At 38.4% G+C, this 27,218-nt stretch overlaps 2 protein-coding genes and 1 non-coding gene across 3 annotated transcripts; 1 reads left to right on the top strand and 2 right to left on the bottom strand.

Moving 5' to 3' along the window:
* Nucleotides 1-5,201: 5,201 nt before the first annotated feature.
* On the bottom strand, nt 5,202-8,077 carry LOC146464614 (QRFP-like peptide receptor). The gene has a single exon (XM_085129339.1). It carries the CDS (start codon nt 6,897-6,899, stop codon nt 5,922-5,924), a length of 978 nt encoding a protein of 325 aa, XP_084985465.1. The 5' UTR covers nt 6,900-8,077; the 3' UTR covers nt 5,202-5,921.
* A 1,437-nt stretch (nt 8,078-9,514) lies between these two features.
* Nucleotides 9,515-27,115, bottom strand: LOC146464612 (vacuolar protein sorting-associated protein 51 homolog). The gene is made up of 24 exons (XM_085129368.1): nt 27,065-27,115; nt 25,670-25,882; nt 23,396-23,481; nt 22,572-22,727; nt 22,375-22,448; nt 21,561-21,693; nt 21,022-21,110; nt 20,534-20,625; nt 20,356-20,405; nt 19,757-19,860; nt 19,283-19,397; nt 18,756-18,856; nt 18,416-18,495; nt 17,579-17,721; nt 16,513-16,635; nt 16,275-16,367; nt 16,027-16,131; nt 15,737-15,784; nt 15,150-15,306; nt 14,655-14,721; nt 13,244-13,370; nt 11,166-11,278; nt 10,245-10,323; nt 9,515-10,031 (listed from the first exon to the last, which is right to left on the bottom strand). The coding sequence occupies exons 1-24, from the start codon at nt 27,087-27,089 to the stop codon at nt 10,002-10,004; spliced, it is 2,403 nt and encodes an 800-aa protein (XP_084985494.1). The 5' UTR covers nt 27,090-27,115; the 3' UTR covers nt 9,515-10,001.
* On the top strand, nt 21,278-21,350 carry Trnas-uga (transfer RNA serine (anticodon UGA)). Its single transcript has one exon. It is a non-coding gene; the product is annotated as a tRNA-Ser (tRNA).
* Nucleotides 27,116-27,218: the final 103 nt, after the last annotated feature.

The following is a 27,218-nucleotide window of genomic DNA, read 5'->3' as shown; positions in this document are numbered from 1 at the left end:
ACCACTCGCCTGCGGCTCGTGGTTTCATTTGAGTTTGAAAATTTTTTGACATCATTTTATGGTCTATAAGAGTATAGACCACAGGAAACTGCCGTCGATTTGTTAAATGTAAATTAATTTAAATAGTTAAGAAAAACTGACTCGTGCTATTTTACATGTAAATGTTAAAAATGGTGGGTTTTAATAAAAAGTTTAAAAGAAGAAAGCGATTCTGCTCTTTGATTTTTAGTGAACTAAAATAAACGCCCGGGGCGTTTAGTTATTAATTGTTTTTTCGTTTTGAGGGGTGTTTATTAGATACAGTCAAGCAACCAGAGAGAAACGTTTGTTAAGTTTCCTCGAACATTGAAAGCAAAACATGTCAGAAAATTTTTTTTTCTCTGTTCCAAATGAAGGAAGCAGCATAGTAGAGCGTAACCGGATACCGATGGACGTGTTGCCAATCCTCTGAAATAACATTTGGTTTTCAGTATCAAAGAGTTGAGGTAAAATGGGCCACCATAAAGAGATTCGAGTGCTGACGTTTCGAGCGTTAGCCCTTCGTCAGAGTGATAAGGAATTACCGCATGCCGAGGCTCTTTATAGCGGCCAAATTACCTTACCAACTCTGCTGATAAAACAAAACATTTGTTTTTACTCCTCACCGACGCAGCACCACAGTGTCTTTACAAACTAACCTCCTTGTCAAAAAGAACAATCACCAACCGGTTGGCTGACAAGTTCCAATGGACTGAATTGAGCTCTCGAGACTGAGAACTTTGTTGTTTTTTTGAGAGGAATCGAGCCGGATTAACTCTGTTTCAGTTAGCAAAGTGTGTGGGAAGAGGAACCGTAAAGTGCACCCAGCAAAGGAATTAAAATTGAGGACGTCAGTGGTTGGTATTTTAATATTGGCGTGCGTTCAATTGACGTCAAAGAACGCTTTGAATTTGAACCAAAACTGACCATTTATGATAAGCAGAGAATCTCAACTAATTTGTACGTTGTATTTTCAGACGTCGTTAAATTGCTTTTGCGATGGTTGGTATTTATTGGCGTGCGTTCAATTGGCTATATTCCGGGATAAGAAGAATAAGAATACATACAATTATGACTAGAAATCCCTCAGTCTAAAAGGTTTTGTAGTGGCCGGAAAACAAATTGGTCTTGAATACTGATTTATTTATTTATTTATTTTTCTTCGCCCAACTGAATACGAAACTGTCCAGATGTAACTGAAAATTAAATATCAGCAAAACAAAAAAAAAAAAAACAACAGCAACAACAACAACAACAACAAAAAAAAAGAAACAAAAAATAAGCTGACGCATTAAGACCCTGAACGCCATGAAGTCCGAGCAAACGTTTGCAGATACCTTTCCCAAAATTTAGCTCAAACGAGAAATATAAAGGTCATTCGCTTCGTTCTTGTTCCGGAATACGGTCAATCGAATGCGGCCTCGGTCTATTTCGTTGGACTTTTTTTGCCTTAATTTAAAAGTGAGATCTGTGAAAACAGGTTTTCAATTTTACCTTCACAAACGGATAAACGGACGCCGACGGACGGAAAAAACTCTAATATACAAAACACTTTGAGAAAGGCGTTTTCCTGGGGGAACATTCGCTAGCTGCGGCGTAAGGTCGGAATCTTTTACGGCAAGTGATTATCACTGAGACAAAAAATCCACACAGAACTGGGCTCCAACGCAGAATTTAATACCAAGACTGTACTATACCTCGAGTACAAACAAAATATAACCAGAGAAAATCTTACAAAACACTTGTATTTAAGCCTAAGCTAGTGACGCGGATAACGTCATATGCTAACGAGTCAGATTACAGGATACAACAATCATTTCTGAAAGTCTAGTGGACGAAACGTAAGCTTACTCTGAAACATTAATTACATGTACTTCCAGCAGTTACACAGGCGGATAAGGCCTTTATTAGATATGTAATGTCTACTAGACAGCGGGGGGCGGGGGGATAACACAAAGTACCATTTACCGTTTTGTTAAGCCTGAATAAATAGACGTCGGACTGTCTGTTTACTCAGGCTATTTTGAGCCAGTGTTTTATCACCAAGTGGGTGTCTATTTGCATATTACAGAGAGCCCTGTAAAATAAGAATTTATGTTATTTACCTTCATCATCCTTTAGCACTTACTGAAAAAAAAATTCTGTCATTTATTCACCAGGCTAAAACCATAACTTTACATTTCTCTTCATTGCGCATATGCGCAGTTTCAGTGCTACTTATCAACATTCAAATCCTAGCAGTATGTAGGATGCTTGTCCTATGAACCTGTTTTAATGGGATAACTTCCGCGAGACTCTTGTAGCTCAGTGGTATATAGGTTCGACTCCAGTCGAGAGAACTTGGATTTTCTTTTCCAAGTATGCCTTTGTCGCATTAACTGAAAAAAAATACATCTATCACTGAAGATTTTATCTGAAGACTAACCACGTCATTTAGACAATACGGTCTGAAATATTCGTTGCTTACACTTAAGATATTACCGGTCATATCCCTTCTTTTATGCAGCAAGCATTTGTTCCTTCTATTCGAGTCTGGTTCTGTTTTTCCGGCCGTTATTTCCTCAGTTTGTATTCGTGACCTCGAATCCCAAAGATGAGTCGGTTTCGAGTGATGTTTCTAGATCCTACTCAGCCGGAAAACGCGAGCTTGGAGAAACATCAAGAGAGAAAGCAACATTTTCAATTCATTACTTTTAATTGCCAACGAAAACGATAAAATAAAACGATAAAATATTAATTTCCGTGTTCTATAAACACTTGTCACCCTATCATTTTTGATGAATGACGCAGTCTCGGGGAGTGAAAAAAAAAACAAAAAAAAAAACAAAACAAAACAAAAACAGAGAAAGGAAGGGAGTAAAAGCCACCTTTCAAGTTTCTTTTCAGATTTTCGGCGCTGTTCAGTTTTGCGCAGTAGTTAAATGTTCGGTAGAAATAAGAAACGCTCGAACTACCGTACCCAAGTTGCTTGCCACATTGCGTGGGTGAATGATGTCGCTACACCTGTCAGTTAATAACGATAAAATCGTTTTCACGCTGCGTGCAAGTGTGCATGACAAGAAAACAAGAAGAATCGATAAATTACACTTAAATTAAACTGCTTTAAAAATAAATTTATGTTTGAAATCAGCTAGGTGAACGTTGATTTCGGCTGATTTTAGATTTCTCTTTAAAGGTGGATTTCCACTGTCGCGTAAATTTTACGTGCGTACAGACGTGAATTTAGCTGGCTTTACGTACGTAAATAAAATAAGAAGCGATGTATGAGCCGCGTGCGTAAACGTAAACAGTTGAGTGCTGTTCAACTTTTTACATTTACGCACGAGGCTCATCATACATCACCTCTTATTATATTTACGTACGTAAAGCCAGCTAAATTTGCGTCTGTACGCACGTAAATTCGTAAAATTTACGCGACAGTGGAAATCCCCCTCAACCTGATTCATAATCCCGTGCGGAAAATATAACGTCAGACCCTACCGCGGTATAATCATTCATATGTTGGAAATTGGACAAACTCAAGACTTGTAATAGAGTCTTTGTGTCCAAAAATCTGAAATGTGATGTCAACTTATTTCTGTAAAATCAAAGATCTGAACAAATTATGAAAATTAGTTGTTGAAATCCACCGAGGGATGTAGTTAATTTTCCGCGCGTTTGTGTAACCATGCGGAGAAAAATTATAGACAAATGCATGGAAGTTGAAAACGTGATCACTCACTTTTAAGCCAAGTTACATGACTCAAATTTAGTGGGAAAATCTCTCCCAGGACATCTTAAGTTAAAAATTCATTATTTTGTCGTAGGTCAAATTTTAAGGAACTCTTTTCAAATCAGCCCATTTCCAGAGGGGCAGATTTCAATCAAAAGGTCTGTCTGGTTATCCACTTTGTTTTCATTTCTTTTTGTTTTATCGCAATACTGCTTGCCTACATTGCGATTTTCTTAAGTTGTCTTTTAATTAACAGGCAAGGAAAATTTAATTAAATGGCTTGGCCAGTTTTCAAAGCTTGCGACGTCTCCGGACGAAATTAATGACACTGTTGCAATCAATTCAATTTTTGGTAATTTTTTTGAACTGTAACTAGTGCTTTACCTTTCTGTAAGAACCTGTAAAACTCACAAATGACCCAGAAAAACTAAAAACACTGGTTAGAAGGAAAATAGTAACCTGTACAAAACAAGAACAACTTAATTTGTGAGGTCCTCCGTAATCCGCTAAGAGGAGAGATGTTGGATGTTTAGAATTTGCGAGAAAAACCTTGGATCATCATTGAAAAATCGGGAATAGGCTTCTTTTCAAACGACATACCAACCGAAGGAGTCTCGTGACTGCCGCAACAATATACAAACAAATAACTTAGAATGCGGAATTTCATGATATTTTGTTCCTTTAATTCACCAGTATCTCTGGAATTTCCGAAACATTTTGTTATCCATATGATTTCCAACCGAAACTTCCGGATTTCTCGCGCAAGCAACGCAGCAATTGCTTGCGAATTAAAAAAACCGCTTCGATTATTAACCAGCAGGTACAGTGAAAGCCAGCTTAGAGCAAAATGGAAATTGAAAAAGTATAAAATACGCGAATTATGCTGGCATATTAAAAAACCATTTAACCGAAGTTAATGGCAATCTGAGTTAATACAACTTTTAAACCAAAATCTCTTATTAAAAAGACCCGGGGCCAATTTTTCCTGTTTTTACGGGCGTTAACAAGGGCTTAACAACTCGTTTATCAAGATAATCCCAGCTTCTGCCTTCTGGACATTTTCCGATCTGATATTCTTATTAAATACACGCAATGTATTTTTCATAAGAACACGCGCTTTGCTGTCTATTCAAAGGAGATTTCCTTAAGATGTCAAAATGTACTTCAAGGCGTGCTATTTGTTGCTTATGACCAGAATTATCTTCGATTATAAGCCTTTTTGCTCTCGCGTGCTTTCAGACCAGTTGAGTGCCATCTGGGAGATGCATTTTCTCGGCTTACCGAATTAATGACACGCATCTCCACTCAACCTTTTTAATCATTCGTTGTTGTCAACGTAGCTCCTCAGCCTTTTTAATATTTCCTTGTTGTTTAATGTACATAGCTTTAACTCCATCTAAAGTTTGAGTTCATGAGAGATTCCCTGACGTATCTACAAGCATTTAAATAAAAGCAACTGTGCACTTCATGCACTCTCCTGTGGTGCTGTTTATTGTGCTGTACAACGAGAGCAGAATATAGCTTGAACCTTTGTTTTAAATGTCTACACTGGCCCGGATAAAATTCTTAAGTATGTCAGTTAAAATGAAAGATATTGAGCAGTACTTCCCTGCTCTGTTTGTTACACAATGTTCTTTTACATAGTTGAAACATTCAGAGCCTGTTCTAGTCATGCAATAGATGCATTGTCTTAAAATGTTACCGCATTAACAAAAATGCTCTACTTTTATATGGTGCCGAGAGTGTTTCCAACCTTAGTAAAATTAATTGGAAACGTGTTTTCTAGCTTAATTGTAACTTATCCGTATTTTGTATGTAAGTACCGGATGAGGCAATATTTTCATTTCCAAGTGGATTATCTGAAAGATAACACTAAGGTTTGATAAATGCGTTCATTTTTAGGCCCCGACCGCTACACCAGCGCCAACACCAACAAAAATTCATTTTCACTTGAAATTGTACAAATTCACGTCATTAAGACTACTTCGTGATTGTTCCAAGAGACTCTTTACACTTGTACAAAGTAGCCGGGTACATTTGTACTACCCAGGAACTGCAGAAGGGTGTTTAAGTAAAACAGTCATGTGCCCATGTGCGTTCTCCACAAAAATCTTGAATTTATACAGACAACGGCAAAGAAAGCTGCCAGGTTTTTCACGCAGGTGCAGTGCCATTTTGTACTCATTTTTCTTCAACGTCGTTCTTCAAGACCGAAACCGTTTTCAAGCGGGGCAACAGAATTACTTGGACAAAACAAATTTCTGAAACCCGTCCGATAATTTTCGCTTTGAAAAGCGTAAAGCATTGGATTGAGAGAACTATTTGCTACAATAAGAAAATTCAAAACCTTGACCATTGTCAATTCAACGTCGCTTTGTTTGTGGCCGTCGGCGTGTTTTGCATAAGCGACGTGTAACATAAATACCCCAAACGGCAAAAACAGGATGTAAAAAGCCACCGTCACTGCAATTATGAGAATTGCCAGCTTTCTTTTCTCAGAGTTTCCGTTCGCCGGCCCGGCGCAAATCGTATGTGTTATGAACATCCCTCTCAAAATCTGGCAATAACAGAACGTAATCACCAACAAAGGCAGTAAGATGTAAAAGCTTATTGCCACAGCAACGTACGTTGCTTTAAAACCGTTTCCTTCTGCGCTTAAAGGCGAGATACATTTGCCCGTTTCTGTGTCAATGTGAGTGAAGACAAAATCCGGAACACTGATTGCAAGTGAGAGGATCCATGTGAACGCGATGGCGTAGTTTACACTATTTTTGGTAAGAGTGTATTTCGTAGCCATCGGTTTGACAAGCGCTTGGTATCGCTCAACCGCTAACACAGTGAGAGTAAACAGCGTTACTCCAAGACAAAGTGTGTCTACCGGGTCACCAATGAAAAACCTGCACAAGTAGTCTCCCAGTTTGCCCTCGGGTACCGAGCCCACCACAGCAAAATTGTACGTGCTCGGGCACCACAACAGGACTAAGATATCGCTTGCGGCCAAGTTTACAAGCAGGTAATTCGTGGTTGTGTGCATTGTCCTTGTTTTCCACACCACGGCGATTACCAAAGAGTTTCCAAAAATACCGGACAATATCACAACCGCGTACAGGACTGTGAAGACTATGTCCGACGTGTCGACTCGGTGCGTCGCTTCCAATGAAACGTTCATGACGCTAGCTGGTCATTGTCGGATTAATTTTCAAAACAAGTTGCGTTTTGTACGGCTCATGTGACGGATCTCAGAGGGAAGCAATTTCGCTGCGGAAATAAGCTTAAAAAACGGAGGTCAGCACGCTTCACTAATCAGCAGGTGTTGGGTTGTTAATTTAGTATACGTCGTATTTTAAATGGATTAAAGGCGTTATCTTAAATTTGCATCAGATTCGGAAACGTTCAAAGTATATAAATACAATCTTCTTATCAATTTGTGCAGATCACTTCGGGAGAAAGTAAATAAAACTTTTTCCGCACACAATATGTAAATTTTGTTTGTTCGTTTCAAAGAGGAATTGTTTAAGTAGAGGTCACGGTAATTTATAACAAAACCGCAGGACCATTAGTTTTTGGTTTCTGTTGCTGAGGGTTGTAAGAAGTAAAGTTTTGGCTTGTACCGTCAAGGCGATTTTTCACCAGTGTACGCAAAAAATCGCACGGGCAATAACTCTCGCGTGGGCGACGCGACAGCTGGAAAGTCGAAAGAAATTAAATGAATTTCTCGCTACAAAGCACAGCATTTCTGCATTACTTTCGGCACAGGTGGCTGTAAGAGGATTTTTCACCTCGCGCTGGGGAGGCGACGCTTTTTTTTCGCGAAAACTTCGCTCATGCAAGCCCGAAATCACTCATGTAGTCGTTCTCAAACAGTTGCGCCCTACGATAATTAAACCGAGTCGGTTTAATCATCGTAGGGCGCAACTGCCTCCAACTTCGTTCGTTTAAAATAGTTGGTTTTTTTTTGTTTGCGCCGAACGCTTGGTATTAGCAGTTCGGTCTGAGTAAATTGCAAACAAAAGAGTTCATAACAAACACTGAAAAATGAAAACGCAAAGATCAGATGTTTTCACTCCTTGTCAAAACTTTACCGTTGTGGCGTTTCAAAGTGTTTCTCATAATGGCCTGGGGTGTTTGCGGCTATGCTTTGTGCATGCAGCTGCGTGTCGAGTTGTTCGAACGACGATCAAGGCTAAATGCTTGCTTTAATCCGGATAAATTGGAAACGGCGTTTCCCAATGAAAACACATCAAAACATTTTTCGACCGCACTGTCGTTTTTGTATCGATTTTGTCAGAAATGCTAAATACACGAATGGACATGAGCACATTACCGCTATGACGTCAGCGTGTTAAGGGGGCTCGCCCTTCTAGCCTTGGAATGTTAATCAAAATTTCGTATCAGTAGGAGGCATAAATATTTTTGGGTTTCTAAGTGACAGATGTTAACATAGCGACGATAATTAACCCAAAGCCCTTCATTCTAAATAACGTCGATTCTCTTCAGACCCCCCAAAGGGAGTTCAGACGCCAGAAAAATTCCTTGCATGGAGCACAGTTTCAAAATATCTTGTAATCGTGATTTTAAAAGTACCCTCAACATGGCTAACAGAATGCTACAATTCAAAACCTACAGAATGAAAAAACACAGCTGTCTTTCTTTTCTCGCTCCGCGTCTAGCGGGAGAACCATGCCTCCCCCCCCCCCCCCCCGGGGGTACTCCAGATTTCAAGTGACGGGGATGATCGAATGGGAGCAAAAATCAAACCCAAAAAAAGCCCCAAAAACTCCCTGGACCCCCCCCCCCCCCAAAAAAAAAAAAACAAAAAAACAAAAAAAACAAAAAACAAAAACAAAAACAAAAAAACAAAAAAAACAAAAAAAAAAACGCAAAACAAGTTTGGTTGTACTTTATTCGCAGAACTACGCGGCCGGGATACGCGGGCACTACCACAAATCTTCAGATTGTTTAATCCCCAAAAGAATCCCTAAATCATGCCACTCAAAAAATTCAAATAATCGCTTCGTTTCAGAGCAAAGAGTATTTTGTTATTTAAAAGACCATGTAATTTTCGCTTTTCTATAATCACTTTATTTCTTCGGTTTGCGAGAAAGCAGTTGATCAACCTGCGTAGAGCGTGCGTTCTGCTTTTTCTGAGATTAATATAACCACTCCGTTTCAAAGCAAAGAGCATTTTTTCAGTTAAAAAATCATCTAATTTTCGGTTTTCAAAAAAGGGTTTTGGCGAAAAGGTTTGGCATACATTACAGAGACAGGGCATTACAAACATCCTCATCTCCTTACTCTTGATCCGCATCTTAACTTCTTTAGTTTTGTCCAAAGTATTTTCGACGATTTTCTCATCCAAGAATTGAAAAAAGCGTTCACAAGATTTTCGCCAACGGCGTCAGTTCTCCGCATTTTTATCATCCGCGCTCTCGTTGGCGGTAAAAATTAACCAAAAAACGCGCTAAAAAATTTGCTTACATTGACATCGAAACTCCGACAACCATTCTTGCAAATCGCGACAACTGTTTCTACAAAATGCAACTACTGTTATTTCAAAAGTAGCACGTTATGTATGTGCCCTTCACAGCCTCGTTTAATCTCGTACCCAGATCTCAGTCGGTTCGGGGAAGTCGTGGGAGATCTGGGTACGAGATTAAACCTCGTTCCCAAGGTGGAAGAGAGAGGATCATGGGAACGACGTTTTCTTCTTCACAGCTGCTACAGTAACCTTATTTCTTCCAAGTTTCAATGTAACATTGAAATGTGAAAGACGATTGAACAAAGTTCTCATGTGCTTGCCGATTTTACTGTGATAAACATTTCAGCTAAAATTTTGTCCAGCCACCATCCAGCATCAACAGTCCCCGATGCAACTATTTTTACTTCGAAAAATTCAGAATATTTGAGAATGTGCAACTGTTAACACATGTCAGTTTAGCAACTACGTCAGACGTAGAAGAACATTCTTCATTTTAGACTTTTCTTCACCGCCGATAATTTTTGTCTGTTTGTACAAACCTTTCAGTTATAAGCTGGCATGCAAGCCAAACTCAAATTCATAGCAATTTTTACCTAAAATATCCTTCGCCTTTCTGAAGGTCTTACGAAGTCAACTCTCTCCATCTTAGTCACGCAACATTTGCGATATCTTGGGTGATAAGAGAAACGAGATACAGGCTTTGTCGTGGCACTTGATTGTACATATTTTGAGCCAACCTTTCGGTGAAGTCTGTCTCATACGCAATAAATTCTTCCTTATTTCCCTGTCTTTTCAGCCTCTTTCGCAGATCACTTCAATCACCTGTGGAAGTTTAAAATATGCCGATTAAAATCTGATTTCTTTTTCGGTTAGCCAAACAGAGCGTAAGCAAGATACTAATGAGAATTTAGAGAAAGGAACGAGCTTGAGAACTGAGGAAATTGTGGGATAGCAACATGTACATGTGCAGTTACCTCGCGCGCTATACAACAACACGTTTTGAGGTTTTTTGGCGAGAAATGATGCTATACTTACACTAGGTTCCATGAGCTCTGTTGAGATGCATCTGTTCACAGTACTGTTGACAACTTCTTCCAGCATAAAATGAACAAGGCTATAAAGTAACAAAGTTTACAAACAGATATAGAATATTTAAAACTGAAACTAATAGCAATCAAGGAGTCAAGAAAAAAACCTTGGTTTGAATTATATTTTATTTGCTTTATAGTGGCTGCGTCACCTGCTTTTAGTAGTACTTTAAAAGTTTACGACACACCAAAAACAACAGTTCCGTTTTGTTTAAAATTACCCTGACCGTTTTCTGACAGTATATAAAAAAGTGTCTTTTGCTAGGGATGGCCGGAAATGGACGAAAATGAACTGCGACAAAACGAAAACAATTCCAACTTCCAAAGTCGTTCCCGTGTCTTGGCAAACTTTTTCTTGGTATTCTAAGGACATTTCGTGTAGAGAAAGGTACTCGGTCTTAATTTCAACATGCTGTAAAAAGCTGTCCTAACGTAGCCCCATTGGAAACACAAACGGACCAGTAAAGTCAACACGGTTTTACGGATACCGTGTATGAACTTGACAATTTTTAAGGGTGGGAAGAAGGAAGTACATACGAACCAAAAAGGTTTGAAAGAAATGAAAACAAAAGGAAAGAAAGAAAAAGAAGCTGTTCATGGGCTAACTTGCAATTACTATATTCAAACACCCGTCGACTATTAGCCTTCCTCGCGCGCAGATTGGCTCGTCACGCAATCTTTCTTCTCCAATCGTTGGGATGAAAGATTGCGTGACGAGCCAAAAGGGCGTCTGCGAGGGAGGACAGTCAATCATTAAATTATGTTCAAAACAAGAAATCGAAGTCGCCTCTTGTTTGCAGAAAACGCTAAATCGACTATTTACAACAAAAATGCCTCATTCAAGAATGGAAGGGTAACTAAGCCTTACTTTTCATCAGAAACAAATCTCCATAGGTACATCTGGAGGTAGTGTGTGTCGACTTGAATCTGTTGAAGGCCGTATTTTCCGAACGTACGAAGTCTTACGCACTCTAGAAGGGTCTGAAAACAAGTAAACAAAATAAAATATTCAGAGTATTGGGTTTTAGATTACTTCAGATCCTTGATCAAGAGATGCATGGTTTGAAAACGCGGAAAAACAAGAAAATGCTTACATATAAGTCCATCATTAATAATAATATTAACAATAATAATAATAATAATAATAATAATAATAATAATAATAATAATAATAATAATAATAATAATAATAATAATAATCACAATAATAATAGACGATGAGAAGTCCAAAGACTACTGCAAAGCTGACACAACGTAATATATTTTAAAACAATATTTCGGCTGGCCAAACCAGCCTTCTTCAGGTTCAGATGTTACTAAATTATATAAATGAATTACAATATATATCATGGAGGATGTTGCAATACATGGGAGCAGCGGAAATGACGTTTACAAGGTGGTACCAAAGGATGAGGAAATAAGTAAAATAAAAAAATTATAATTCATCACGTCTATTCAAACCGTGGGGTTCCAAGGTCCCCGCTAAATCTATAAGAAAAGATTCTCTGGCTTTTCTGATTGAAGAGAATCTTTTCTTATAGATTTAGCGGGGACCTTGGAACCCCACGGTTTGAATAGACGTGATGAATTGTAATTTTTTTTATTTTACTTATTTCCTCATCCTTTGGTACCACCTTGTAAACGTCATTTCCGCTGCTCCCATGTATTGCAACATCCTCCATGATATATATTGTAATTTCATTGATATAATTTAGTAACATCTAAACCTGAAGAAGGCTGGTTTGGCCAGCCGAAATATTGTTTTAAAATATATTACGTTGTGTCAGCTTTGCAGTAGTCTTTGGACTTCCCATCGTCTATTTTTCAAGTTTGGCTGATTAGATCTCCTGTGAGATCCAACGTACAAGCAAGCAGGATCTTCGTTCACGGCTTTTGCAGTTTTTAAAATAATAATAATAATAATAATAATAATAATAATAATAATAATAATAATAATAATAATAATAATAATACTTTTATTTATTACCTTCGGCGAAAGAATTACGGTAATGTTACAGTAAAAAAAGAAAGAAATTCAAAACACGACATGTATATATACAGTCAAAATATGTCAAGTTAAATTAAGTTAAGTCAAGTTAAGTTTAGCACCTCTAAGAATAAACGATTGTTTGTGCCTGGTAGTACGTGATACAGGTATTCTGAGGTGCGCTGGGTTCGCCTCACAAGATCTTAGATTATGGCCATGATCCACAGCCTTACAACAGCCAAGGGAACAGTTTCTCGACTATTGAATCCCTTAATCTATCGGGGCCCAGTATTTAAACTTGGAGCGTTGCTCGGTTCCGAAAAAGCGTTTCTCGAAGCGAATATTAACTTTCAGATACTTGTGGGCCCAAGTTTTATTTTGCAAATAAAACAAGTGAGTTCCGGTATACCAGACTTAAGGATCACGTTTACGAAAACGATAAATGTCAGATTTCCCGTTCACGTTTTAGTCTCAAAAGAATTTTAAATAACTACCATGTGAAAGTCGCGCAAAATAAATCTAACGCGAAACAACTCAACTTCACGCAGAAACGAAAATAAGCAATTCAGGAAAATTATCAGACACCGACAGTTGCCGTTTGCCATAAACGGCTTAGCAAACAAACGAAGGCGGGGCCTGGCGTGCGTTTCTCAAAACCTCCGAACTGAAACATCACGGAACCGAAAACTATTTTGCGTGTACAATGTTCATTACCAGGATAAGATTTTTAATGATTCTGAAACGCTGAAAACGTCACAAGATTAAGAACTGAACACGTTGGACCAGTTTGCACGAAAAACGACCACCATTCGACAGAAAACGAATCAAAAGAAACTTCTCGGGCGCGAAGACTCGGGTGTTTTGATAATCAGGCGCCTGGTAAACGGGGTTTTCGGGAAACGGGCGACTGGATGGAGAAAGTTCAGTGACACAGATTGCTTTGCCTTCCCCAAACTTACCTTTAATCCTATCTTAACTATGCCAGTTAATACGGAAACCTTGGAGAATTCCACCGAGCTGAAAATCTCAATTCTTTCTGAAAACAGTTTCTGGATATTGCTGAGGAGACTGGAATCAAACGCGGTGCTGATGAAAAAAAAAAAAAAATGAAATGTACACAACGGTGATAAGCAACTAATATTTGTATTCTTGCAAAAATTCTTGAAGGTGGCATGTGCATTTATAGTAGTTAATAGGGGGCTTCACACTAGAGCTTGTAAGTATAATCTAAGTGCACTTGAAACCTACTTTGAGTGTGAAGGGGTAAAACCTACCAACTTGAACTTTACTTAGTGACCATGGAAACTTTCGCAGTTCAAAGAAGCCGAAGTACGCCGCCAAGTATGGCCAACACCACACTTGAGAACGTACTTGACCAATAGGGAAAGGGAAACCAATTGAAAGCCACGTGCTGCGGTGCCAGGACAGATAAACATTTTGCCGTGAACTAAAATTAATTAAAAAAAAAAATCAAAATGGATGGTTGGAGATACGCCTCGCAGTTTGAGGACTCCATGGAACAGTCTTTTTTGTAAGTAAACATAAAAAAGAAGGAAAAGCCGATTTAAACTTAAGATCTTATTTGAATTTCATCTTTACGGACAGCCTGAACCATCGATTTTCAGTTCAGAAGATGTCGCCTGTTCTTTTGTTTGGTCGCCAAGTACTCGTAAACAATGAAGTACCTATGCATTTCCTGTAATGTTAAAACTCTCTGAGTTAAAATTAAAGACAAAATAAAGAGTAAACAACACAAAACGTTTTTCCGTTGTAAAGCCTTCATGATTTTCCGGCGAGCAGTCGCATTTCTGATTTTACCGCGAACGATGATTGACAGCTTGTGCTTCAAGTGTATACTTTGTCACCAGGTGTGAAGCCAAGTTTTCTAAAGTGCGACTTGAGATTTTCAAGTGCACTTGAATCAAGTGCTTACTTGAAACTAACTTAGCTTGTAGTGTGAAGCCAACAAATGTCTCGTACGATTTGTCACTTTCACTTTAGCTTGTAATTATTCGTATAATTTCGTGGAGGCAGATTCACCAATTACAATTCGAGAATTGCTTCCAGGAAACCAACTCAAGTTGTAAATATTTTAATGTAATGTGATTATTGACATTCTTGAGGCTGGACTATCCAATCAGAATTCGAGAACAGCCTACAGGAACCCAACTCAAAGACAACAGTGAACTTGCAATGGTTTACTGGCAGTTTTTCTCGAATTCTGATTGGATAATTCAGCGCCAAGAAAACACGAGAATTTGTGAGTGATCATGCTGCAAAGGTTTCTGGGACCTATAAAAATAGATATGCATGTCACTGTAAATAAGTGAACAAAAAAAAAAAAACACTCTGGGTATTAAACGATGTTACCTGGCCGTGTAACTCCACTGGGACCGACTGGGTTTGGATGGGTATGTGTAGGTGAATTTACTGGAATCTGAATCGGGAAAAAAGAAAGACTGTTAATTTCCTTAGTTGAATCGAAGGAAAGATTTGGTTATTCGTTCAGCTCCATTTGTTGAAGGGAATGAAACCACGTACGCTCCCGTACATTCCAGGGAAGGCGAAATCCTTTGGAGAAAGTGGTAGTTCAAGATTGCCAGACGTAAATTACTGTAAACAACAGCTAGCATAAAACAAAACGAGTTTCTACTCGAGATTGCGAGTGGTGCGGTAATACCAGTACGGGTTTACTGTATTTTTCGCGTTTTGATCGCGCGAAAGTTGGGGAGGAGGTCAAAAGGCGAAAAACGCAGCCGAAAAACCACGGAAACACTTGCTAATAGGGTAAATATACTGCGAAGTAACCAGCGTTTGAAATTTGTGCAAGTCTCATCCACAAGCATTATTGTTTTTAATACAAACCTGAGCTGTGAGCTTTATGGACTCCTTCCTCATACAGCTGACCCACTTGTGTATCTATGGCTGTCACGTCTTCCACAATACGCTTCATAACAGCGCGAACATTCCGCGGTTCAATCGTGTTCATCCAGTCACGTGTCTCCACGCTTTTTCGGATCATCTGCGGAGTGGGTACCGAGATAACAACACAAATAAATCTTCCGGCCTCATTGAATATCTTCACTTGCTCTTTAAAAAGATTGGATGAAGCATCCGTGTGAATAAATGCCTCTTACATAAACGCCAAAATCTTCCCCATCCAAAAACTGAGAAATACCGTAAAATCTTTGCGGGAAATATTCTGTAAATGAAAGGTATTAGCCCAGCCCACTTTACAATAAAATGTTTCATGTGAACACTCAAAAGAAGTGCATTGGGTGAATAAAATTTCTATTGAAAACTAAATCTTATTAAACTGACGAAACGGAAGCATCAAATCTGATGCCTGGTGGGTGGACAATGAATTGATTGAGCTCAGCTCACAATTGACGTTACGCTGATGTTAGGTGATTAGAGAAGAGGAGATAACAGGTTATGAGTCTAACACCAACCTGAGATATCGTTAGTCCTTGCATCCTTACATAATGATTCAATAAGTTCTGATAAAAAAATCAAGCAAAATATTTCAGTGTTGTTTTGCATGCAATGACCAACTAAACTAAGGTACACTTTCCAATGTTTACGCTAGTTGTTGGTTCGATTGATATCAGCAATAGAGGGCTTAAAGATAAGACGTAGCAAGTTTAAAGGCAGATAGTCTCATGAAGCTGGGTGGAGTTGGGGCAGGGGGTTACTCTAATTATATATCGAAGCCATACATGGAGAACCCTCCAGCACTAACCTGTGCAATGTGACGAGCCTCAGTGGCAAGATCCGAGACTGAAGTCGTGATGCTTCCTCGCCCCAGCTCTTCATCCACTGGGAACTGTTCGTCAGTAAGACTTAACTGCAAAACAAGGAAGCGTTTTAACAACTGACAGACAATTCATTAGCAAACTGCAATTCAACAGGTTTAAATTGAAATACGAATAAAACAAAAATGATACTGATTTGAAAGCCAATGGTGAATTCAACAATGACTGCACATACCACATAGGAGATGGTCGATTCTTGGAAATCAAGACATAATCTTGATAACAAGAGAATGAGAGCTGGCGGAGCTGTTCCCACTTCACAGAACTCCTGGAAAGTAAACAGAAAGGATTAGAAAGGAAATTAAATCATGAGAACATGTAAAATTCACCACCTGATCAGCTATATCTGGAGTTGGCCAAGTCATATTAACCTGTGAGTTTTAACCTGCACATTGAGGTTGTGTGATACTAACCTTGGCAGACTGTAGGACATGACGTATGAACTCCACTGCCAGGCCCTCTCTGACGTCATCAGAACAGAACGGTCCCCGGAAGTATGGTTTGACAGCGAATGTGATGTCACTTCCAATGAAGGTCTGGAAAGACAGATGATGCAAAACAAGGTCATTAGTGGATAGATAAGAGGTTAGTTTCTAAAGAAACTGTGGTGCTGTGTCGGTGGGGGAGTGCACACGATTTTTCGGTTTTATCAATAGAGTTGATAACGTAATTTGACCACCATAAAGAAATTTGAGAGCTAACGTTGCCCAGTTGCTCGAAGCATGGTTAGCGCTAACCCGGGTTTAATACCATGACAACCTATAGGTTTTCATATCTCTTAACCAATGGTTAGCGCTAACCAACGCAAACACGACGCTGACGGCAACGAAGACGTCAATAAAGAAAAGGCTTAATGAGCTAAACAAAGCTGTGCACGGGCATTACAAATTTTGATACATTTCGTCGCCATCTTCGGTCAAACAACAACGTGAAATGCCCAAATTCGAGGTTTTATGGAGAGCGTGAGCACATGACAGTAAATTTTCGTTCTCTGTGCTAACTTGAAGACTGTTCCCACCTGTTCTGTTACTGAATAGTTCGGCCACATTGTAGAAGTTGAACGAATTGGAATAAGCCCAAAGTAGTAGAAGTAACACGAACTTGTATTTTCAAGTGACGTTTTCGTTGGCGTTGCCGTCGTAGTTGCGTTAAGTCCCCAACCCTTCGTCATGCGTCAGAGCGAATCCAATTCAATTTGGATTCGTTCTGAAGAAGGGCTAACGCCCGAAATGACAGCACGTCAGTCCTAACGGTGGTCAAATTACCTACCTTATCAACTCTTTGGATAAAACCAAGCATTCGTACATGTAGGTCATTAGTGGCTAAGGATGGGCTTACAATAAAGGTTATCTGGAAGAAGCCTAGCATCCGTAAGTATTATTTGTTCCCCTAATTGTGAAGGAGCACAAACTCAGATATCATGAAACAAAATGTAACACAAAGAAACTGTGTCATAATCCGATGGGTAACTACACTGACCTTGAGGCTGTTTAGAATCAGCTTGAGCTGGTTGGTGAGTGAATTGTTCATGGTTGACAACAAATCCGAGAGTGATGGTGGCTTCTCCTTCCCAGATGTGGTTAATGGAGTTGCAAGGGACTGTCTGATATCTGTTAAACAAACTAAATACAAAGAAATTCCACTTAACTGGTTTAAAACAAAGTGATGGCTCTGTTCCAGATGTTCAGATAGTGGAGAGGACCGCCAAAAAAGAAAAAGCGCGCGCAAAAAGAAAAAAAAAAGAAAGAGACTGGGCGGACGATGTTCTCTCTCGCCTTCTTTCACAAGTCTTCCGCCACCTAATTATTAGGAAAATTAAGCCACGACGACGGCGACGGCAACGGAAACGCCGTAAAACAATAGTTTTAATGAGGAAAACAATCGGTCTGCCCGTGCGTTTTAAATTTTGGCACAGTTCTTTGCCGTCTTCTGCAAAACAACATCGTGCATGAAATGACCAAATTCAAGGTTTTTTGGAGAACGTGAACACACGACGGTGAATTTTTCATTTTCTTTCTTAACTTGAACGACACTCTCACCAATCTGGGTCCTGGGTAGTTCGCCGTTTTTGTACAAGTTGAACGAGTTGAAGTAAACGCGAAGTAGCACAAATAAAATAAAATAAAATTTTCCAATGACGTTTTCGTTGTTGTTGGTGTCGTCGTTGTTTAAGTTCCCTCATTCTCGCACTTCGTGCCACTCCTCAATTTATGAACACCTAGAACAGGTTAAATCTTGGCATATAAAAATACATGTTTCCCACAAAGCAATCCAACTAGTCAAAGGCAAACTGTTTTTGTAATCAAAATTACTTACCAGCAAAGTGTTGTCTAAGAGTCTTGGAATATGCTTTGACTCTGTTATGGGCAGAGCGGGCCACAATGTTTGCTCCCAAACTAGTCAAAAAAATTGAATAAAACAAAACTTCACAAACTGGTTTCTGAATTTTTATCGTGACTTTGACTTAAAGGCAAATTCCTTGAAGGCAAACTGACAATCAGAATCAAGTCAAACACACACTTCTCACTACAGACAGTCCATGCTATCAAATTTGAACAGAATTATAAAGCCATGATGCTAAAGTGTACAGTATATTCACTTCCGTTGCTATAAGTCACAATTTTGATTAATCTCCACAAAACATTACACTACATACCGTCCAACACCTATCTCAGGGAGTAATTTCTGCACAGCTTGAAGTCTGCGGTGAAAGCGATCCAATGCTCGCACCAAAAGAACATCGTCTCCTGTATCAGACTGAGAGAAGTAAACAAATAATTGATAGCTTTGAGTATTTACTTCAAACTCCCATGTTTTGGAGACAAAGAAATGGCTGTTAAATTGAATCTAGCAAGTGCACTTTACATGCAAATGTTAACAGTACATGAATAATTTATAATTTAAGGCTTTTGTGCAAAAGGGGCATGAATTTCAACAGATTTAATCACATGAAATTGCCACTACATTAACACAGAGGCAAAATTCCTGGTAAATTATTCTTGGCACATAAAAACTGATTCCTTCTGTGGCTTGCCACACAAAATCCACAGTGCAGGGTAAAACTGGGCAAGTTTGGAGTATTTTCTGACTTTTTGACCAAAAGAGCTATACACTCTGTTCTGCACAAAACCGTTCAATTAGAAGAAGTGTGGCAATTTGTGAATGTGAAGGGTGCACAATTACCTCCAGCTCAATCCTGGCTTCTGTGAGTTTGAAGTATTCCCTCATCAGTGACAGAATAAAACTAGACAGTTTCTCAGTCACTATCTTTTCTAGATCTTGTTGATCTTGACCATGCCTACAATCATGATGGAAGAAGAAGGAGTAACAACATTATGATACAGAACATACTGTAGTTCGAATCATTAAAGTTCAATGTTAAGGACGGTGCCTACTTTTGTTACTGTGCATATCTTCTGTGCATCTCCAGGTACACGGTTTTCCTATGTGTGGTGCCTACTAATACAGGAATATTTTTGTGCGGTTTAAAACTATGCGGAGAAAGCAGAACTAAGCAAGTGCTCTTGGTATCCAAAAAGAAAATTGGGGGTAACCATGTATTTTTCAGAGATAATAAAGCTTCAATTAAAAGCATTAATTTAAATAGAAGAGCCTGGGAATATTCACTATTATTAAATGCTGTCTATTCATTCTTACTCAGCCATCTGTCGTTGAATAAACTGTTCTTTGTATGAAGCAATCACCAAGCAAATTGTACTGAGGAAGCCGTTACAGCCACAATCAATAAATTCCAACAAGTCCTGTAGAACAATAATGGCATTCAAAATAATAATTTCATTGGTAAAGGGGTAATGTTTTGTGGGCCATTCAAAGCCCATAAGTTGCATTTATTCCATCTGGTTACTGAGGCATAAACTATGCTTGGAACTAAAAACACCAAAGAGAAGGAGCTGAGTGTCTTTTATTGAAGTGTGTGTGTTACAAAGATGGAGTTAATGTGAGTTTTGGTCTCTTTGGGACCAAGCATACTGTTCTGAATGCTACATACAGTTCCAGTGTTTCACCAGTTGCTTAGAGAATTAACCATTTACACCTTTGTCACTTGGCAGCCATGTTGAGCCTCAGGAGAATAAAAAGCTTTGTTTTTGCATGGCAAGCCTCACATTGAATTCGCGTCTGGACGAGCCTTGCTGTGCAAAAACCACGCATTTTCATTCTCCTAAGACTCAATATGGCCCCATGTGACAAAGGTCTTTACATGACTCTATGTGGTGATGCTTGCAGTAACCACTCACCATGGGTCTCAGTGTTTTTGAGTCGTCATCTGTCTCTTCTTCTCCTCCATCTGTTGAAAAATTTTTTTTACAAAAATGGACAGAATCTGTCTTATTAACAGGACAAAAACAGAATATTCAATCCCATGTTCCCAATGAGGAGAGTATGGAATAAAAAAGTAGCCGTTCAATAACTTGCCTTCAGATGCAACTGTCGCCTTATCTGCTGACAACTTTAAATCCACCTGTGCCTTAAGAGCCTTCAAATTTTCATCCAGTCTCTCTTGAGCACTGTGAGGATAATAAAATCTCATCATACTTGTGCACCATCCTGTTGATGCACTTTAATTCACTGAACACATTTCAAATGAGTAGATGTATTAAGGGCTGACTGGACAGGTCAATATGAATAAGCCCATTGATTTCAAACTACGCTATGTGCACTCTTCAATGTGTTATGGGGAATTTTATGACATAAAATTGTCATTTTTCAGTAACAAACAAAATTTGATGTCACATCTCTATGTTAAATTGTCTTGTCTTTGTAAGAGAAAACGTTTGAGGAATTCTCTACATTTAAAAAGTGAGACTGTCACAAGAGTCACCAATCCAAAATTGCAAAACTAAGACTGTTCCGAAATAAGAATATTTAGCATACAAATAAGTTATACATTTTGCAAATCTTACTGTGCTAGGAATTCATCACAAAGTTCATCAGCAGGCTCTTTTAGCTGAAGAAGTAAATCAACACATTCGGCCAACTGTTTGGGTGTGGACTAAAGAGAAATGAATGATACAAACATGTTATAATAAGAACTACAATACTATGCTTGCTTTGATGATGAGAATGACTGATTTACTGGATGGCTGGTTGACTGCTGAACATTGTACAAATAATGGAGAAAAACATTTTTGAAACCAATATGACCAAAAAGAATAAGGAGGTGGCGTGGCCCAGTGGTTAGGGCGTCGGACTTGAAATCCGGAGGTCCCGGGTTCAAGTCCCGCCTCGGCCACGCTTGTAAATAGCCAGCTGGTTTGCCTCCTGCCAGTTGGGATTGCCATTTTAACATGTTATGTTCATTTGATTATTATTTGTTTCCTGTTATTTCTGAGTGGAATGCCTGTAAACTAGCTTTGGGTAGCTAAGTGCATTTCAACTATAAACAAAGCATTTCTTTTATGTTTTTATTTTATTATCATTAATAGTAAGTTCAAGTAGTAACCTTTGGATTTCTAAGTTGCTCCCTCAGTTGTACTATAAGTTGTTTTACGATCTCGTCACAGTCTTGATGAATGCCGTGGAATGACGGCATGTGGCTGTAATGATGAAGAACATCTCTGGCTTTTGCATAATACCTGTAAGTGCATATTAAGTAGATTAAACCAGGCTTAATTAAAGAAAAGACCGTAAACAAATGCCCATGCTTTGTCACTACAACCATTTTAATGCCCACACTCTACTACCTGCAGTTGATTTAGGACACGGCCATACTTGTGGGAAGATTTTGATAAGAGTAGTTATAAAATTCCAAATGCAGGTCTCCCTGAATATATGCCTTCCAAATATCTGATGTTAAAATCCTTCCACTGTTAGGGTGAACTGTTTTAAGACACAAGCAAGCTGTTTTTAAAAACCCTCTTCCCTGAAAATAAGTCTGCCCAAAATGCCTAGGAATTACCGGTTTGAAATTTTACAGTCTTAGAGTGAATGGATCAGTAATCTGGGCAAGAAAATATAGTTGTTATCTAGATAGGTCATCGTCAATGATTGTGAAATGGCAATTAGTGGATCCAGTGTAAAATATTCTATAGGACGATAGTTAAAAAAACATTCTCTGGTTAAAAATATGTATGTGTATAAAAAGGGATGTTTCAATATTAATATTGGACCATAGATATCAGGATTTTATGAGATCTCCATTTGCTGTCATGTTTGAAGCTTACTTAAGATCCTGTGCAGGAAGTCTTCCAGGGAATGAGTACAATTGCTGACAGAATGTGTGTAGTAAGCTGTATTTTCAATTATTTTCTAAATACCTGACTGCAAGTCCATACTGCTTCATTTCAACACACTTATTCAGCCTTGAAGGAAGCTCAAAGAGAAATTGGAGCTGTTGGCAAAAGAGTCAAAATTTAGTGTAAAATCCTGCCTAACAAATCTTAAATGATTGTAAAATCAGCAAGTAATCAATGGTCAAAGTCAACATCACTATTTATGTATGAACAGAAGATACCTTTTTCAGGAGAGTATGAACACCTGATAATTTGGTGATTTGTTGTCTCTTTCCCTGCAGGGTCCCAGTTATCTTTTCACTAAACTCAGTGATCGTTGACATGTTTTCTCGCAGCTTGTCCATTTCCTCTTCCATTTTCTTGAAATCATGTTTCATCTACATAATAAAAATTAAATATTCCAAGTCATCATTTAAAGCTGCGCCAACTTCTTGTAGTCAAGTACTTTGTCATGGGGGAGAGGAGGGAGGGGGAGAGGAGTGACAACAGGGTGTACAGTTCTTGCTTCCTTTACTTCAAGCCCAGTTCTTGTTGACCCAGAAACAAATGCTTGGCTTTATCAACAGCGCTGATAACTAAAGGTAATTTGACCACTACACATAAAGAGATTCAGTGCTGATTGTTAGCCCTTCGTCAGTTTGAGTGTTGACTTTTCGTTAATTAGCCTTTCACTGATTTTTTCTGACGAAATAATAATGCTCAAAACGTCAGTACTTGAATCTCTTTACAGTGGCCAAATTATCTCATAAACTCCATTGATATAAAACCAAACATTTGTTTCCATTCTCTCACCAATGCAGCTGACATTTTCTTAGAAACTAATCCTGTTAACCACTTGTTGACTCAGACCTCCTCTTTGTTCTTTAATTTGTCAAACTGTAAAAACAGCCACAACTTAATTCCTGTTTCTTACTTTCTGGTGCTGACAAATGCCATTTCATTTGTGCCGGTTTCCAAAACTCCATTTTCCCCAAGGTATGCACCCTTTGCTTTGCATTTTGTACACATGTAGAACCCTGAAATTATTTTGCTTCAAATTAGTTACCTTTCTTATGGTGTCAGTGGCGCTTATAAATTTGTTGTAGTTTTCATAGACTAGAGTCTGCATTTCACTGTCCAAAGATCTGATTTCTGGAAAAAAAGTAGTTTTAATTTATAGTTGCTTTGTGTAAGTTTATCAAAATTTTATAGTATGATGTGCAAAATTAGTAACAACAATGAAATTAAAAAATGTTGAATTTATAGTAGCCGAAGAAACTGTCAATACTAAAAAGCACACACATACAAAATTCTGCTGTTATTTCTTATACTACAGTGTAAAGTTGTACAGAAGGCACAGATGAGCCTCAGTCAGAGCTAAATGAACCCAGTTTTCTGCTGGATGAAGCAACTAGGAGGATTGCTACACCCCTCGTGGAAGAGATACTACTTTATCACACGATAGCTAGCATGAAGTGACTAGCGAGGGGTATTATTATTCCCCTCTGGATGAGATGCCAGTTCATGTATGGTTACATTCAGCAAAATTTGACAATAATTTTACTGTAAGCGAGGGCTCAATGTTAGCGACCAGCTGGTCACATATGCGACTAGATTTTTTATTTTGCGCCTGAAAAATCATATGTGATCGCACTCACGCGCCTAAAAATGCCCAAGTTCAGTGCGCCTGAATCGGGGCTACTTTGATTCCTCACCTGACAATTATTGTGTACTCTGCCTGATTAAACACGAAACAGAAGCTTGAAATAATAAATTCAAATGTGGATGTAACGCAATTAGGTTCCACATAATAAAGTTACACCGTTTTTCTTGCATCAGTGTGTGTTTTATTTGTTGTTTTCCCATTTCCAAGTCCATTTCTTGTCCGTGTTTCAACCCACCCCAGACTCTTCTCGGTTTTGTGACCGCACCGCTGACCCGTACGAGTGAAGGCAACCTTCTGAAACACGTGCTTTCTTGCGCCATTTAGTTCGCTTTGCCGATATCAAAGAGTCAAGAATGTCTAAAAAATCTGGGTTAAGAGACATTTTTTCTTCAAGGCAAGCACAAGTGTTACGTATTTCCTGTGAAACAATGAATTTTATTTCAGTTAAGTCAATGCGCAGTCAACGATGTAATTTATTCTCTTTTCCGAAACGCTCATTTACAAAAAGACAATTTATTCTCAAACAGCCGGCTGCTGCCTTCCAACACATTTGACCCAACTACAGCAGTTGTGAAGTGGTTAAACAGTGGGCAGAGATCAAGGCGACCTAAACTTTCCTACAGAAAGTGGCCAGATAAATTAATTTCAGTTGGTGATCCGTGGGACTTGAAGCATTTCGTTTGATCGAAAGGATTCAATGACGTTATTCCTTACCTTCGTTTTTTCTTATTATATTGTTTAACGTACCATAACATATAATATTCTAAAAAATGAAACAGTATTATTGCTATCGCAAACGTACAGTAAGAGGCTGAAAGAAACAAACACACGATTGAAATAAAACATTACCATGCTGGTAAACGATCGGCAAGCGAAAATAAGCAAAAAAAATGAACAACGTTTGGGTGTCGTCATGACACCATTATCAATGATCACTGATAAAATGTCTGAAGCTTCTGATTTTTCTTTTTGGTGCTATTTTAAGTTGTGCTCCTAAAATTTTTAGCTGCGCGACTAAAATTTCGGCAGTGCGCTTAGAAATTTACACCTGGTAGCACAGGTGCTCCCAAAGTCAAAAATAAACTTTGAGCCCTGTAAGCAAGTTATGAAATACTCTATTATTATTATTATTATTATTATTATTATTATTTTGCGCAGTAAAACTACACTGTATCTGTATGCACAGTTAATATCAGAAAGCAACACAGGGCACATAGCGTAACCTGTGAGCCAAACGAAACTTGAAATAGCTTGTTAATAAATCAACAAAATATATTATATACATATATAAAAGTCATAGTCTAGATGTCTGAAAGTCTAAAACTCATACAAATAATAACTATTATTATTATTATTATTATTATTGTTATTGTTATTGTTATTGTTATTATAATTATTATTATTATTATTATTATTATTATTATTATTATTATTATTATTATTATTATTATTATTATTATTATTATTATTATTATGGCAAAGGCTAGTGGTTCTCAAACCACTAACCTTCCAACATGCTGACCACTGCAGCACTGGACCTCTATTCTAATACTTCTTTTGTTATCACAATGAGCATTTTGCATGATAGAGTATAGGCTTCCTCAGATGGTGATTAATAACTGATTACTTCCAATAATATGCCATAATATTTAGTAGCAAAACATCCTAACTTACGTTTGGCAATATCTGTCTCTTTATCCAGCAATTCTGTTAATGATTTTTCCTTGAAAAGCTTTTCTAAAAATTCCTCTGGCTTGAAGTGGGCTCCGTTGATGTCACAGTAATCTACAGCAGTTGATTTACCAGAATCATCACTGACTCCATAATACATCTTCAACATTCCACGGCGCTGACGATGCCGCAGCCGTGCCATCTCTCCCTCTTCCTCTGTTCCAACAAATGCAACAAAAGTATTTGAAGCTCAAAATGTATGTTCTCCACTCTAGCTACCACGCATTTCTGATACAGGTGTAGGATCTCATTATAATAAGAATTTGGTGGTTGGCATTATCTTCATATTAGAAAGGAAATGATTTTCTTCACATTTTATGACATCTGGTTGCTTGACATTTTACCAATATTGTGTGGCTACTACTATCCCCTATGGAAGGTTAGGTAGGTGGTTAGGTAGGTAGGTTGCCTTTATTTATACACGATGTATATAAAAGCTGAAAGCTTGTGGGGTCGTGTACAATGCATTACTACAAAATTAAATACAAGTAGTCGTTGTTGTTATAAATTCCCAAGGGAAAGGGGGACCTTTAAAGCTAAACTTTTTAAAGGAAAGTATGAAGCTAGAGAGGAATTTCCAGAGGAGTGGGGTGAGGGTTTCCAACCAAAACAACCCTCTGTGAGGGGAAGTGGGGGATATGGATATTGCCTTAAAACATGCCATGTTACCAGGGTACAAAAAGTAATTTGAAAGGGACAAGATGAATATTGTAATTTGAGAGTCTAATATTTAAGGGACTGTGTCATCTATCTTATTAAATGCATAGAAACTTTTTTGGCAATGTCTTCAAAAAATACGGCCTGAAAATGCTTAATCTAGTACACAATGTTTATAGCTACAGTTGGCCAAGAAGGAAATTAACGCCAACTTAAAAAGGGTGGGCTGATGACTTTGTTGACCAGCCGATACAGGCACGAACAGCAGTCCTACCAACAACTTCAAGATCTTCCTCTGTGTGTTAGCGAGTTACATTAATCTGATAATAAATTGATGTTTGAAATTTACTTGACTCCTTCTTATTGGTGATCTAGAAGCAATTCATGTTTGAGCACAGTATAACGTTTAATAGTAATTTTTTTTTGCCGGAAAAAGGAAATTGCGATGACACTACCCGTCAAGCTTACATGACCTTGTACCAAAATCATTAAAATCATTACCATTTCATGGGCAGCTTGAGTTAAGCTCAAGAATCATGGAAGGGGTACTGATTTTGGTTTGAGTTTATTTTACCTAACTTTGATCACAAACCAAAGTTTAAAAGACAATAGGCCATGCGAATCAAATGTGCGTCCTGAATACTTCTTCAAGGTTTTTTCTAAGAGAACCTTTTAGCTTACCTGTACCTTCCGCCTTCCCCTCCATCTTGATTTATTTTGAGGCCTGGCTACAGAGTCTGAAAGGTTACAAAGCACCAAGCTGACGACCAGTTTCTCTCGACTGAGAAAATAAGCGCAGACGACCAGCGCAGACTGGAAACGAAAACAAGTATTG

The sequence above is a fragment of the Pavona decussata genome, unplaced genomic scaffold, assembly GCF_977016875.1.
Source record: "Pavona decussata unplaced genomic scaffold, jaPavDecu1.1 SCAFFOLD_161, whole genome shotgun sequence".
Lineage (NCBI taxonomy): Eukaryota > Metazoa > Cnidaria > Anthozoa > Scleractinia > Agariciidae > Pavona > Pavona decussata.
Note: the sequence above shows the minus strand (reverse complement) of the source record. Positions and strands in the feature narration are given on the sequence as shown.